The following is a 15,615-nucleotide window of genomic DNA, read 5'->3' on the forward strand; positions in this document are numbered from 1 at the left end:
CAGCCTTTCCCGAGGGCTGAAGGCAGGACTTGCTGCAGCCAGGGGAGGCCGCATCCTCCGCGGAGGCCAGAGCGCCGAACGAGACTGGGCCCCACGGTCGTCGTCGGTCCTCACGGCGCAGCTCGTCGGGCCAGCTCTCGGGCGCAGCCGGGCGAAGCCACGGGCTGAGGGCGAGGTGGTCACGTGCGGCTGGGAGGGGCCTTGGAGGCCGGGAGTCTGCAGGAATGTAGTGACTTGCAGGGGAAAGTTTCCTTCGGCGGCCGGCCGCGGATGTGGTGCGGGCGGGCGCGCAGAGGAAGGAAGAGCCGCGAGGAGGCGGAGCCGGCGAGTGGCTCGGGCGGGCGGTTCTCGCAACTTTAGTTTTGGCGTCTGAGGCGAGTTTCTGTCTCAGTCGGGCGCAGCCGTCGCCGGGGAAAAGAAAGGGAGGAAGGAAGGAACAAGAAAAGGAAATAAAAGAGAAGGGGGGAGGGGACGGCTGCTGGCTGGTCGGTCTCCGTCAGGGCAGCGAGGGGGAGAGCTCCCCAGCGCCGCAGGTCCGGGGCCCTCGTAGCCCCTCCCGAGGCGCCGCCGCCAGGCCAGCGGAGCCGGGGCGCGGGGCGGGGGCGGAGGCGCCGGGGCGGGGGATGCGGGGCCGCGGCGCAGCCCCCCGGCGCTGAGCGCGACCAGAGCGCCTCGCGGCCCGCCGCCCTCGCCTTCTCTCCCGGCTCGGCCCGTCGAGCCGCGGAGCCCTCGCCCGCCTGGTCCGGGTGCGCGCCGGGGGAGGTGGAGAGCATGGATCCCGGGCAGCAGCCGCCGCCTCAGCCGGCCCCCCAGGGCCAAGGGCCGCCGCCCGCGCAGCCCCCGCCGGGGCAGGGCCCGCCATCCGGGCCGGGGCAGCCGGCGCCCCCGGGGTCCCAGGCGGCGCCGCAGGCCCCGCCCGCCGGCCACCAGATAGTGCACGTCCGGGGGGACTCGGAGACCGACCTGGAGGCGCTCTTCAACGCCGTCATGAACCCCAAGACGGCCAACGTGCCCCAGACCGTGCCCATGAGGCTCCGGAAACTGCCTGACTCCTTCTTCAAGCCGCCGGAGCCCAAATCCCACTCCCGGCAGGTAACCTCGCCGCCCTCTTCCCCCCACCGGCGGGCGGGCCCGGGCCGGGGTCACTCGGGAGCGTCGGCCGCCGGCCCTCGCGGGCGGCGGCGGCGGCTGGGACCGCGAGCGCGGTGCGGTGGGGAGTCTCGCGGAGCAGGGGAGGCGCTGGAAGCTCCCCACTCGTCCCGGAGTCCGGGGCCGAGATTTGTTTTTTTCCCCACGGAGTTTCTCTCTGCAGTTGCAGCCCCGGGGTGGGGGGGCGTGCTTTTCCCTCTTCCTTTCTTTCTTCCTGGGGTTCCCGGGAGGTTGGCGGGAGTGGCGGGGGAGGCGGCGCGGAAGGAAGGGGGTGGGGAGAGTCCCGCCCGGGCCGCGGGGGGCCTGCACAATGCGCGCGCCTCCGCGCGCTCCGCACCTTCGCTCGCGCCGCCGCCGGCCGGGAGGGGGAGGGGGCCCCTGGCATTTTTGTGTGGGTGAGCTGCCAGCGGCGGCCCAGTTTGTGAAGTTGAGCCCTGGGCCCCCTTTCCTTTGGGGCCTCTCGGTCCGCTTGAGCCTCCTGGGGAGTCAAATAATTGTTCTCTTGTTTTCTCGTGTTGATTAGGGGGGAGGGGATTGAACCAGTTCCTTTAGTTTCTTGCTTTTTCTCCCCCTTCTGAAAGCGTAATTTTCCTTACGGCCCCAGCGCTTTGTGAATACAGGATCCAGATTTTCCTGGAAGTTGTTTATGGAGTTAGTGCCCGCTGCGCTTCCCTTGCGCCTTGGAACTCGGGCAGGTTCCCCCGTATCAAACTTAGGAGGTTCACGTGTTGGTTTCCCGATTGTAGATTGTTATTTACAGTCTGCTGAAGTGCTTTTAAATTAGCCACATCTGCACGTTGCGCAGGACCTGAGTTGCGCTTTTACAGTGCCTTGGTTTTAACACAAACCTTTGATAATACACTGCACGTTGACTCATAGGCCGAGTCCTGCCTAGTTCAACTGTGATTAAAAGTTAATGTTTGGGAAGCGATGACTAATTCGAAGCTCGCCATTCCTTTTTAGTTCTTAACTGAGGATATGAACATGGCTGTTCCACATACGCAGTGTTCAATTATATTGTCAACTCGATCCCACGTGGGGGTGAAACAGTTTTAGGAAAGTGTTAACATTCCGATAGGTCCCAGTGGATTTGTTTAGTGTAGGTCTTTCTTTCTCTTAAGAAAGAACTTGCTTCAGGCTAAACTTCAGCTTAGGAACTTTGCCCAAAAGTTAATTGGCTTTCCGAATACTGCGTTGCAGTTAGTGCACTCGGGCTGTAAGTTGAGTGGAAAAGAAGAGTTATCGCCCCCACTCCCATTCTTCCTATTTGCAGGCCTGTTGTGTGTTCTTCTGCCGCACACCAAGGGGTTTGGGAACTGAGAACTCACTTAACCCTCTGACAAAATCCTGGGTTCAGCAGGAGGGGGTAACTAACGTAGCTGCTTACCTAAATACTTAAATTTGTACGAAATAGACTTACGTATGCTTTTTTACCCTCTTACCTTGGAGGTGGGTTTCTGGACTGGTGGGTATATATGTTCGCTTTGACACCCTACAGACTACATCAGCTATGCTGCCATTACTTAATGTGTTTTGAAAGTATAATACACAAGAGATTGAATACCCACTTTGTAACATCTATAAGCCAAAAAGATGGCAACTGAAAAGTGGTACTTATTCTTCTAGTAAATTGCACAAGAATTTATAGCCAGCAGTTTATGGATCCATATTATTCATAATCTATAGGTTGGTTGGTTTTTAATAAGTTTAAGTGTTGTGCATCTGTGTGATTTTTATTTCTGCTGATGATTTCCTAATTCGAATTTATTCTTTAGGAAACGCAGAAATGTGCACGCCTTTACTTTAAGGCAGAAAATGCCTCTGCTGATGGCTTCCAGTCTCCCTTGCCTATATGAAGCTAGGAAACTTTTTGATAATAAAACCTGAATTCTAATTAGGGAATTTACATAATTATACTATTTATGAATAGTATAAATATAGGTTGTAAATAACTATCATTCACAAACTATTGGGCATAAATTCATTCATATTATCTATAGCTCCCCATTTTTCCATCACAAAAAAAAGCTACTTTACAAATGAGAAAATAGGCTCACAGAGATTAAGATATTTGTTTAGGGTCACACTAGCTAGCTTGGACTGGAACCCAGATCTTTGGGGTTTGAGTACAAATTTTTTTGTGCTGTTACACAGTTGTAAATACACAAGTGTGTAAGTTCTTAAGTTATATTGTAACTGAACTGTTAACATCTTTATTATGTACGTACAAATATATGGGACTTTCATTTCATTCATTAGATGGCTTTTAAAAACATGGATGGTTCTGAATCTTGCATTCATTAAAAGTTGTATAACTTGAGACAATTCCTTTATTGATGGCATTTATCCATAATGAGGAAAAATGAAAGTTGTCATATGTTTAGGGCTTGGCTTAGAAAAACTATTAACTACTTGAAACCTAGTTCAAAAGAGAGAAAGAAAATGAATGCATAATTATTATATTTCTTGGGTTGTGTTTTTACCTTGAACATTTTGGAACTTGGAAAAACACCCATACTACCTTGATCTGACTAGGTTTTAAAATTAAACATTTATTATTTAAGGAATGTTTCATTCATTCTGTACTCTGCCTCTAAAACATGTATGTAGAATGCACATCTACTGTGTAGTAGGTAGAATTACACTTAAATGGAGTTCTCATGAATAAAATCACAAATGTTTATAAAAGTATGTATTAAAATTACATAAACCATTTTAAAAGTATAAATGGGAAAATCTGTATTCCTCTCTGTCAAGTATTAAATGTTGAAATTTGCCTTTGGTGCTCAGGATTTCGTTGCAACCAAATACCTGTCTAGGAAATTTAAAGGGGGCTCTGTTTAAAAATGATTTTTAAGAAATTTCCATTTTAATATTCCTAATAGGCCAGTACTGACGCAGGCAGTGCAGGAGCCCTGACTCCACAGCATGTTCGAGCTCATTCCTCGCCAGCTTCCCTGCAGCTGGGAGCTGTGTCTCCTGGGACGCTGACCCCCACGGGAGTAGTCTCTGGCCCAGCAGCAGCACCCACTGCTCAGCACCTTCGACAGTCTTCTTTTGAGATACCTGATGACGTACCTCTGCCAGCAGGCTGGGAAATGGCGAAGACATCTTCTGGTCAGAGGTACTTCTTAAAGTAAGTGAAAATTATGGTGGGAGACAGTTTTCTAAGAAAAACAGATTTTGGAAAACAGTGAGTGTTATCAAGATATAAGTATGTCATTTATCTTGATACTTAATATTTAAGCTCGGTTTTCTTTCCTGTATTTTTTTTTATCACTTTGGTATGACCTAAATCCCTTCTTTAGCTTGGGTAATATTTTGAAAGCTTGATTGATTTTTGGTTCAGAGCCTTTTAATAATTGCTTTCGAGGCTGTTTGGATATTCTCATTTTGGGTTTGTGCCAAACCTATTAATTAGTTGGCTCAAAACTGAAAGAATACCATGAAAAACCTCAAATTGTGAGAATTATACAACTGGCATAGTCTTATGAAACGTACATCACTAATATCTTCTTAAACATTTTATTGATAAGAACTACAAAATAATAGGATGCCTTTGGGAGTCTAATTTATAACATTTTAGATTGTGAAATAATAAATTATATAGCTGCAGTTGTGATTTATTGCCTTTTTTCTCCCCAAAATATAAAGAGAAATATGATTTTATCAGCCTTTTTGTCTTCAATAAAATGGCAAAATTGCATTAAAGCTGTAAAGATCAAAATGGAATTTTATCCCCTTTCATTTTGAAATTAAGACCTTAATTTTCTTATCTGACTTGTTTGGGTTAAGTGTAGAAAACAATGTTTTCTAATATAGACTGAAATTGATATTTTTAAAAAGTTGCTTAATTAGTGGTGTTTAATCAGGTTCAGATAATAAACTGAAAAAAACAAGTTTTGATTGAAATCTGGCTTCACAGTCTGCTCCTAAGGCAAATGTAATATTTATTTATTAAATCAAATAATACAATTGATGATACCGCTTTGTAGTGAGTCTTATTAAGTACTTTTTTGATCATCTTTCAAAGTATTTTGTGACAGGCTTATTTAGGAGATGAGCAAAGGAAAAAGTTGGATCTTGTGAAGTTTCTACAGTTTTTTGCCCCCTTTCCTGAGACTTTTTCTTTTTTTAATTGCTCTTCTGGTGTCCTGGTATCCATTTCATAGGGTCAGGTTTCAACCAGAACAATAAAGGACCCCAGACTGGAAAGTCCACCCAAGTCTGGCCGGCTCATCTGCATGAGCAAGCTCATTTGTTCTCAAGCAGACATCCAAGTAAATGATTGAAAGAGCGGCTAGCTGTGAGGGATGTGTCTTGAAGGGAAAAGGAATGGAAACAAACCAGGTTGTTAGGAGGAAAAAGAAAGGCTGTACTTTGAACCTTTCCCTACTGGGTCACATGCTGCTGACCTGGGGAGATTTTTAAACAGCTTAATAGGGTTCTTGCCTCTTTTCTTTGGTTGATGCTGTAGCTAAAAGTACACGGTTAAAGAGCAACATGTATGCCATTCTTAGTTTTTTTATACTTTGTATTAATAGCTTCTAGGTGACATCTGCCTACATTTTCACTATTTTGAATGGTCTTTTTGTTTTGAGCTGAAATATTCCATGTCTATTTTTAAAGTTTCTGATGGTCTTCGTTTGAGGAGAAATGTTTCTCTTAAAGATACTGATAAAGATGGATTAATGAAGGCTGTGCACACTCACACCACACCCCAATCAAGTGAGCTTGTAGGAAGGCAAAACAGGCCAAAATGATAGGAAAATTATGCCATATGCGTAATGATTGTAGGAGTGGAGGGAAGCTTACCTGAAAATGAAAAAACTGGGAAGAGGAGAGAGTCTCTCCCATGGAAGAAAAATTAGGCTTCTTACATGGTGAGAAAGATGAGGAGTTTTGATTCCACAGAATAGTTTTCTCATATGAAACCTTTCAGAAACAGAAGGGTTTTCCCTGAAAGATGGATCTTCTTGGTTAGTAAAAGTAGGCAAAATGACAGATTAATTGGTACCTGTCAGAAATTGTGGAGAGCGTCTCTTAAGTATTGGACATGGAAGATGGCTTATAAATTTCATTTTCTTCTAGAGTATTTGCTTTGTGAACAATATGCAGTTTGGAGAAAAGTTGTAGAAAGATGTGCTCACATCCAGTTGTTAGCTACTTCCATGATGTTAGGAGCTGTATGAGCTGTAACGAACGACTTATTTTTGTGTATTGCACAGGTAAATGAGATTAAGATCTGTCCTGACTGTAAGTCGAAGATGATGGTAAATGAAGCTTTTTGAGCCAAGTTGTTATTGTCAACATTCATTTTTATCCTAGTTTCAATGTTTTCTGGCTCTACTTGCATATTTTCCTCTTGTGTCTGAAGATTCTTGTTGCCAGCTAAATAGAGAATGAAGATTTAAACTAGCGGCATACTTTACAGTCATTTCAACAGTGTAAAAATTATATTTTACAGTACATCTTTTTACATAGTTGTTGGAACTAAGTATATAACTTACTGAAATTTATGCTTGGCATGAAGAAATCTGACCATAAATGGTCCAAACATTCAAGGTGATGTAATTTGATTGAAAACTTAGGAATGTTGACTTCAGAAACAACTGATTGTTGCCTTGTGACCACAGATGAATGCCTTTTTGAAGTCATTTGGCCCATCTTCTAGTTCCAAGGCAGCATAATTACTGAAGGATTATACACAGGTGATTATTGGTATTTTTAAAGCCTTCCCTAGGCCAGTGAGATCTGGAGAAGACCTGCCCTTTAGCTTGGCATGTGTTAAGGTGGAAGTATGGTACTAGCTACAGTTGTCTTCTACACATATTCAAGCTCTGGTATGATTGTGAAGTATGAAAAAAAAGCGTAAGTCTGTATATTACATATAATATTTGTCTTCTTGAGTTTGCTGTTTAAAACTAATTTATTCAGCATTATATATCGAGGTTTTACTTAAAAAAATTCTTTCTATTACTATGAGAATTATTGCCTTCTTCAGCTGTCTTACAGTTTTCCTGCAGGAAATAGTTCTTCAAGTAGGTGGTCAACAACTTCCTATTTCTTTATAAGCTGCTGAATAACTTCCTGAATTAGTATTCTGTAATATCTGTGGTTACAAGGAGTATTTCTACTTAGATTTATTTTATTGAATCTGACACCTTGTAATTATTGCCACGTACAAATAGTATATGATGTACCATATAGTACCTTAGGATTTAAAAATGTGATCCATTGATTTTAAAAGTTTGTAGATTTGCATTGTTTTAATAATGTTCTTTCAATTTTTAAAAATATCATTTTGTTTCATTTCTATTATCATTTATGAATAATTGGCCACAGTGTTTTTAGTCCTTGAAGATTCAGGGTTTCTTGTGGCTCTGGCTTGTTTACAATTATATTGAGTATCTTGATCCATAGTTTAAAAATGTATTTTTTTGGAGCTTTTCAACATTGCACAGCATATAACTTATCCAGTATTCCAGCATTAAATGAATTTCCCTTGCAGGTAATACTGGTCACAATAAATGGTTTGATTCTTTTTTTGCTACATACATAATTTTCAGAAATGAATGCTCCACTGCCCTATTTAAAGCTACCTCAGAAATGTATCAGAGATGAATTAAATTGTTCTTATAATTTGACCTGTTTCTTCTAAACACCTGCTCAGTAGAAGACTATAAACACATACAATATGTATTATTATTGTAGTAAAGATCTGATGTTTTAAATAAATTTCTTACAGAATAAGGCTATTTTGTTTTTTGGCTATATTAAGTGTACCCCAAATAATTCCCCATTAAAATGAAAAGCTTGTAGTATTACAATTAAATGATAATTAAGCTGCAAAAATGAAAACAGTTCAAATCGCAGTCACAGAGTATCTCTCAGCAGGGAGGGCCAGTCTCTGCCTGTTTGTCTTGCTATTGAGTGGAGAGAGAAGATGAAAGTATGCCTTCAGTTCTCAGAAAAAATGCTGCCTCTGCTCAGTGGGTGGGCATCCCGGGGAAGAATGGCCCAGAGTGCCACAAGGATTTGGGCGGAAACCTCTGGAGGAACTGTTGAATACAGTGGCAGAAGAAAAACAGTTGGAAGATAGTGTATGTGACAGAGTAAATAGAACATAGAGATTAATTTATTTCCTGGGGAAAATAATGAGTATTTTAAGTGTTAACTAAGAAAGACATTTAGTGAACAAACCAGATTTTAAGTGCAGCAAACTGAATTGGCTGCAAGATGCTAGGCTCATTTTCTTAAAAAAATAACTTAAAAAAAATGCCCTTTTCCCAAAAGCATTATGTTAACTACTAAGGAAAAACCTAGGTAGTATTTGAATAGTTGAAACTTTAAAACAATGTTTGAAACAAACACTGAGATGAATCCTCGTTAATAATGTAGAGAAATGTTTTACTTTATAGTTAGAAAAATAATGTAAATTAGCATTCTAAAATCTCTGAATTGCCTTTTACCTTGAGGCTTTTTGAGGAGAGGTAAACTCTAAACATAATCTTTTACTTGTCAAAATGTATACTGAAGTTTAAAAGTCAGTTGTTAAGATTTAAGAGTATTCAAGCTTAATTTGCTGCCTTCAGCAATAGCCTGATTTAGCCATTTATTATGGTCTGAAAGTTTGGTAATAGTTGAGTAGTGTTGCATAAAGGGAGGTCTTAAAGAGATGTATGGTTCTATAACTGTGGTTACTCAGTGATGCAGTTCTTACAAAAAGGGATTCTGATTGTAGGATTAATCAGAACTTCAAGCCGTGAAGGGATGTTGCTGTTTTATGAAGAATTGCTTCTTGGTTCTGGTTGTACAAGTACCGTAAGCACCAAATTTCCTGGGAACAAGTATCACTACCTTGGGAGCACTTGAATTTGTGCAGTGCTTGACCCTTTCTAAAAGCAAACAGAGGAGTGTGGTATAAATCACAATGGTCTTCTTTTGTTTTTAATTCTTCAATATTTTAGACAAAAAGTGTCAGTAGTTCAATTCTTGTTTGGCTCTTAGTTTGAGAAGAACCGTAATTTTTAACACATTAAATCGTAAAATGTCTGAATAATGTTGCAAATTAACAAGATAATGCAAATAGAGCACATTAACATATTACTGTTTTTCTTCCACAAGGTATTATCAGTGCTTTATTTGTGGTTGGTGCTGTTACTTATCTACACTAAAGTGTGCTTCTGTGTCTTTTCATGGGATTATGTTAGTCACTAGACTTACCAAATTCTTCAGCTGGGTCCTGATTTGGGGGAATGTGAGGGCATATTTTGTTAAAACCTCCTTCCTTCCTCTTTCAATTGCTTGCTTAACCTAATCTAGAAGGTTTTCTGTTTATTTTTAAAATAAAGTCTTTATTTGACCAGTAAGTATGTTTATAGAGAGATGTGCTTTTTGATAGATGCCTAAAAAATTACCATAGACTATTTGATTTGGGGTTCAGAGTAAAGATGACTTTCTTCAGAGTGCTATTTGCTTTCACAAAGCTGAATGTGGGCTAGAAAGTTTGAAATTCAGCTTCTTATATACTGAAATGGGGAAGAAATAAAATCTCCCATCTAGAAGTCAGGGTAAGTTTGAATTTTTTTTCTGTACAAGCATGAATGTGGATTTTGTAACATGTTCATTAGAATTAGACAATTCAGGAAAGACGAAAGGGGATGAATCACCTAGATTCTGCAGAGAGAGGGGTTCAAATATACTTGTTTTCATAGCCTCATATATAAATATAGATTTTGAAATTTAATTTTTAGAGTAGTAACATACACATACATTAAAAAAATCCCTTGGTATTGTGAGGTTCAGAAAGAAAAAGCAGTTTTGAGCCACTTTTCTGTATCTCTTGCTTGCATTCTCCAGATGTAAACACTTTCAACCCCTTTGAGATTTTCCGCCCCTGCACTTAAAAAAAAATCCTTATTTGTAAAATGTGCTATACTGCTACTTTTAAAATTTTCTGCACCCCCTAAATTCTTAATCTTTCCAGTATAATTACTATACATTTCTAAAGTATTTTTGCATTGTTATGACTTCTAAGGGTATGCCTGTAGCTAAGCTATATAATGTATTATGATTTTCTCAACAAGTCAGATATTTTCTTGGAATTGTTGATTGCCTTGTTTTTTCACTTGAATTTCTGTTGCTTTTTTGCCCTCTTGGAGAAATCTCTGAATCTTCTGTCATCTTGCACTGGGCTAGAGTGGTAGCTCTCGACTTGCTTCAGAGTTGACACATCTTGGGACTTCTTCATTTTCATTCCCAGCCGGGGGGTGAGGGGCCCTGTATCACTCTTCTTGGTTAAATGCCCTATTTACTATTTTTCTCTTTCTTGATTTACCCACTCTTAGAGTTGGCTCATCCCTCAGGAACTTTCTGAGACAAAGCATGCATGTTAGGTAACTGCATTGAGATCTTTTATATCTAAAAATATCTTTAACTGTTGACATTTGATGAGCAGTTTGGTTGTAGAATTCAAGGTTATTTTCCCTTGGAGTTTCAAGGGCAGTGCTCCGTTTTATTTTACCTTCCAGTTTTTTTATTGAGCAGTTAAATTCGCTTCCCTTATGGATTTCAGTATTTTCCTCTATTATGTGGGGGGAGTCGTCTTAAATTTCACAATATGCTTTGGCATGTACCTTTTCTTATTCACTCTAGAGATTGCATGGTTTGGAAACTCAGTCTCCGGTGTGAATGGTGTGCAGTTTTGCAGTGCAGTTGCCCTAGCTGTCCTTTGGTCCTGGGAACGATTTATTTTATTAGTTCATGGATAATTTCTTACAGTCTATTTTATCTGTTCTCTATTTCTGGAATGCCTGCTAGTCACAATAACTCTAATTCTTTCATTTCAACTCCTGTTTTCCTTCATTTCGCCTATTATACTTTCTGGGAGATTCCTTCAGCTTTAGCTTTTAATTTTTCAGTTATTTTTTCCAAAGAGCAATTTATCATTCTTAATTTCTAGGGGCTCTTTTTCTGAGCTCATTGTTCCTTTATTATTTTTAATAACATGAAGTTCTTATTTCATGAGTATAGTAATAAATTATTTCTCTGGGGATAGTATATTGGTTGTTTTTTTTTTTTAATTGTCCTCTGCTTTTAGTGTCTGAAGTGGGCTTCACTGGAGTGATATAACAGGGACCAGCCAAGTCCTGAAGAGGTGGGGAACCCTAAATGTCAGTATCTTAGTTAGGTTCTCTTGTAAGGGCCTGTTACTCCAGGTAAAAATCTGCCAGTCTCCTCTCTAGAGAGTGTGATGGCAGCGGGATTTAAGACTGAACTACCACTGTTTTAGGGCTGAACAGTGTAGGGCTTCCTTCATCCCTGCTCTTGGCTCTATCAGGTATCTGAATACAGAGCCTCTGGGTCCATTTCTTTGGGAAATAAATTTCCCCCATCTCCTACCTGGGTCAGAGAGGGTGTTCTGCAGTAGGTTTTTAAAAAGTTGTATGTGCTCTGAATTTTTGTGAATCCCATTTGTAATTATTAGGTTGACTATGTAAAGTCCAGTTTTCTAAATCTCAAGACAGTGACTGTTAATTTCATGATTTGACTTAAATAATACGGGACTTCTTTTTAACAAATACTTAAGTAAATGTTTTTCCCAGGCAAATGTTTAATTCAATTACATTTTTCTCCTTTAGCATCAGTTTTGCTAGTTTACATCTTCATGTGTTAGATTTTCTTAAAGGGGTGACTGTATACTCTGACAGCAGGGTGGATGGTGTCGGACAGTGGATGAATTTTGTTCAGAGGGTTTGGATTCTGAAATAGTGTGAAGGGACAGAGAGACAGGAGACTTAATTCCTGTTTTTATGTATGATAGTGGAGATATTCCTGTAAGTCATTTTCAAATTCTTTGTGCAGTATGCACAGCTTTAAAAAGTAAGACTTTAAAGTAAAACAGCTTTAGGAAATTAGCATGTGCCTGTCTTGCTTCCACCTAGTTTTCGTTAGTGTACATAGTGGTAGAATAAAAATATTTATGCATACTTCATTGATTAAGGAATTGGTGGTATACTTAACCCCCAGAGGTATGTGACTTGATTTTATCTTAGGTTTGATTGTGGCTTTGCCTGGCAACTGCTCTTTAACAGACAGCTCAGAAAAGTAGTCTGTGCTCAGTCTTCAATAGGCCATTGTAGATGTCGTAGGATAATATTAATATAGAGAGAATATTTTTTACCCATAAATCATCCATGGAGTTGTAAGTAGTTAGAATTTCATGAAAACTGGGTTTAGGATAAAATAGAGTCACCCATAGGTGGTGACTGAGGTATCCTAAGACCTTTTGTTGTTGATCTCAAGATGAATTTCTCCAGGTCCACTTTTTCAGCATTCTCTGCCTTGATTTCAGCTAAACGGCAGTTATATATGGAAATCTGTGGTAGAAGAGGAAGGAAAGCAAACCTTTTAAAAAACATGCAAAATCTTAAGTAACCAGTATGAGACCAGAACACTCTGTCAGAGAAGAGTGTTGGATGATACCAAAAGGATACTTCTGGGTTGTAAAAGGTATGAAAATGTTGAATGGTGTGAAGGAATGGAACAGAATCAATACATCTTAGTTAATATGTAGAATAAAGAAGTGTTCAAGTAGCCAAGTGCTAAAGTTAAAAATGAGCTAAGTAAATGGAGATTTCTGAAACCTGCCTGGAACTAATCCTTAACAGTGATAGGGGTCACAGTTAAAATTTACCAAACTTTTCTGGGTAACTTTTTTTTAAGATTAAAAAAAAAAAAAACTCTGAGAAAGAGTTGGCCAAAATACAGATGTTTCTGTTTTTCCTCTACACATGTTCGGACTGATACAGGTTATGTTTCCGAGACTGTGTAGTTTGGATGAGCTCCAGATGATGTAATAGGATCACTTTTTACCCCTCCCGGATGGAGGGTGTGCAGACTTTCCTGTTAGGACTGGTACACATCTCTTATGGGTGACAGAATAATCCCTGTTTCAAGACAATGTTATTAATTTTGTATATCATTGTCTGGAAACAGTTACACAAAATTAATACCATTATCTTCTGTATTTGAATATAAAGCATACCCTTTATATACCTATCTATTAAGTTTCAGTTAGTGCCATCATGCTACTGTCTTGTCAGTGGCCTAATTCTACATTCTCAAAGACAGGGCAAATTTTGTCAAAAAAGACCCACTGGATTCTGGATGGTGTGTGTTGGGTCATTTGGTGTTGTTGTGGTTATAGTTTCTTGCTTCCGGCTATTCTTAGTTATTTTCTTTTGAATTCACTATACGTGATTAGTGGTTTCTTCACTTTGTAAACTCCTACTTAGTGGTTTTGTGTGGCAGACATCATTTTAAGAGTTTGTTGGGTCCCACTGTGTGGAGTTGGGACAAAATTAATAATATGTGAGTGGACTGAATATGTTTCACAGTTCCATTCATTGCAAATCATCTTTTTTGCCTTTTTAGTGCTATCACTGGAGACCTGTTCATGCTAACCAGTTATAAGCTCAATAAAGATATAGAACTTGTTTGTTCAGCATTATGTATGTAGCTCTTGATATAGTTATTGGCAGGTGGCATCCCTTAGACTGCTCATTTATTTCAGTCTGTTGGATAAGTCACCTTGATTAATTAATGCCTGTAGTCCCTGCATAATGTTGCTATGCAGCGCTATACTAAAAAGATGCTAGAGTATTTGTTTTGTGTGTTCTGATTTTATGAGTTTGAGATGATTCTTTAACTCAAATAACTAGAACTATTTAAAAAAAGATATTGCTTGTTTTTTGGATATAAATGAATAAGTATGACGTGTTTGGTCCATGGGTAGAGAATATTTGACTGCTTTAGAATTAAATGAATAGAAATAAAAATCTGTTGTGAATTTTAGTGAGAACAGTGAGTAGTTTGCTATGGGAGTTCAGGGGAGAAGTAATGAGGTGGTGACAGTGGGACCAGGAAGAGACAGAACTCAAGTTATGCTTATGGAATTAGCATTTTCAACTCAGTGCATGTGGGAGTAGAGAATGGGAAGTCAAAGACAGCTGCCAGAACTGTAACAGCAAAAGGGTTTGCCCTTCCCACTTTGAATGATATTTGCATCTTAAGAGACTCTTCCCTCCATTAAAATGAAGTTGTTAATTAGTAGTTAAAAGGCACCTGACTTTGGGCATTAAAAAAAAAAATAGTTTTAGTATCAAAGCACTTGGAAAAAAAACATACTAAATGGCTTGGTTTTTATTTAGTGCTTAAAAAAATTTTTTTTTAAGTGCGGACCATCCATTCTGTGAACACTGTCAACTCCAGTTGTATCTTGTATGAATTTTAAAAGTTTATTTTGATGTTACAGTAAGTTTTGTTTTTTCTGCTTGTTTTTGACACTATTTGTCAGAAAATGCTAATTGAAAGGGATTGTTTTCATTTTTCTTGTACTGTTTAAATTTAGCTACTGTGTATTTGTTTAAATTTTATTAGAATTCGTAAGTTGACTTTTTTTAGATTTTACTGCACACGTTTAATTAATTGTGAAATGTGTAAAAACTTCACCAAATTTTTTACTTTTTAAAATTGCATAGAAAAGCTGCTCATGACTGAAACATTTTCTTTTAGAGATTTAAAGAACTTTTTTGAATTAAGCTTTAGAATTTGTGTTAGACAAGCAGAATCAAATGCTCTAGTCTGTTTTACATTACCAAACCAAGTAATTATTTGCATGCTTGTTTGCTAATGATCTTTATTAGAATAAATTATAAAGCAGATCTAATATTCTGCCTATCATTTTAAGTTAACTGTGGAAATTTTGTCTTTTAAGACCATCTAGGGTTTTATCTATTAATAAAACTTATGTGGGGCACAGAGCTGTCATAATTCTTTCCCTGAACCCAAGAGTTTAATATGATTTTGGAAGAAAATTAGGAGCTCAGGAATGCTAGTAATCAAGAAATAAAGATAGTCAATAGCAACATATTAGAGTGTTGGGATTTCAACTGTGTTTTATAGTAAGCCACATTGAGGTTATCTACTGTTACTGGTTGTTTTAGTGAGCTGGGAAGACATAACAAAAAAAAGGCTGGGTGGCTTAAACAACCACCCAATATTTCTCATAGATGTGGAGGCTGTGAAGTCCAAGGTCAAGGTGCTAGCAAGGTAGGTTTCATTCTGAGACTTGTTCTCTTGGCTTTTAGGCCCCTGTCATCTTGTTGCATCCTTGTATGATCTCTTGTGCATACACAGAGGTTCCCTTACATGTTGGGACCCTTCTAAGAGGATGAAGGCAGAAGCTGCAAAACCTCCTGAGGTGGTTACATGATGTCACTTCTACTACATTTGTTGGTCTAAGCATGGAACAGGGTTAGCCCATCTTCAAGGGATTGGGAAGTAGACTGCCTCTTGATAGGAGGAACTATAAAATAACTGTAGCCTCTTTTTCAATCTACCACACTTGGACTGGAAATTTAAAAAAAAATAATGCTCAATTTAGATGGATTACCATCTGGG

At 39.5% G+C, this 15,615-nt stretch overlaps 1 protein-coding gene across 12 annotated transcripts in view; it reads left to right on the forward strand.

Annotated features, from left to right (window-relative positions):
• The first annotated feature begins 369 nt into the window (after positions 1-369).
• The window catches only part of YAP1 (Yes1 associated transcriptional regulator), a 115,109-nt gene continuing 99,863 nt past the window's right edge, over positions 370-15,615 (forward strand). For all 12 annotated transcript variants that reach the window (XM_073239391.1, XM_073239393.1, XM_073239392.1 and 9 more), the window contains exons 1-2: positions 370-1,092; positions 4,035-4,285. In XM_073239391.1, the coding sequence (XP_073095492.1) occupies positions 772-1,092; positions 4,035-4,285 (572 nt within the window). In that variant the 5' untranslated portion in view covers positions 370-771. The remainder of the gene's footprint in view (positions 1,093-4,034; positions 4,286-15,615) is intronic.

The sequence above is a fragment of the Manis javanica genome, chromosome 6 (assembly GCF_040802235.1).
Source record: "Manis javanica isolate MJ-LG chromosome 6, MJ_LKY, whole genome shotgun sequence".
Classification (NCBI taxonomy): domain Eukaryota; kingdom Metazoa; phylum Chordata; class Mammalia; order Pholidota; family Manidae; genus Manis; species Manis javanica.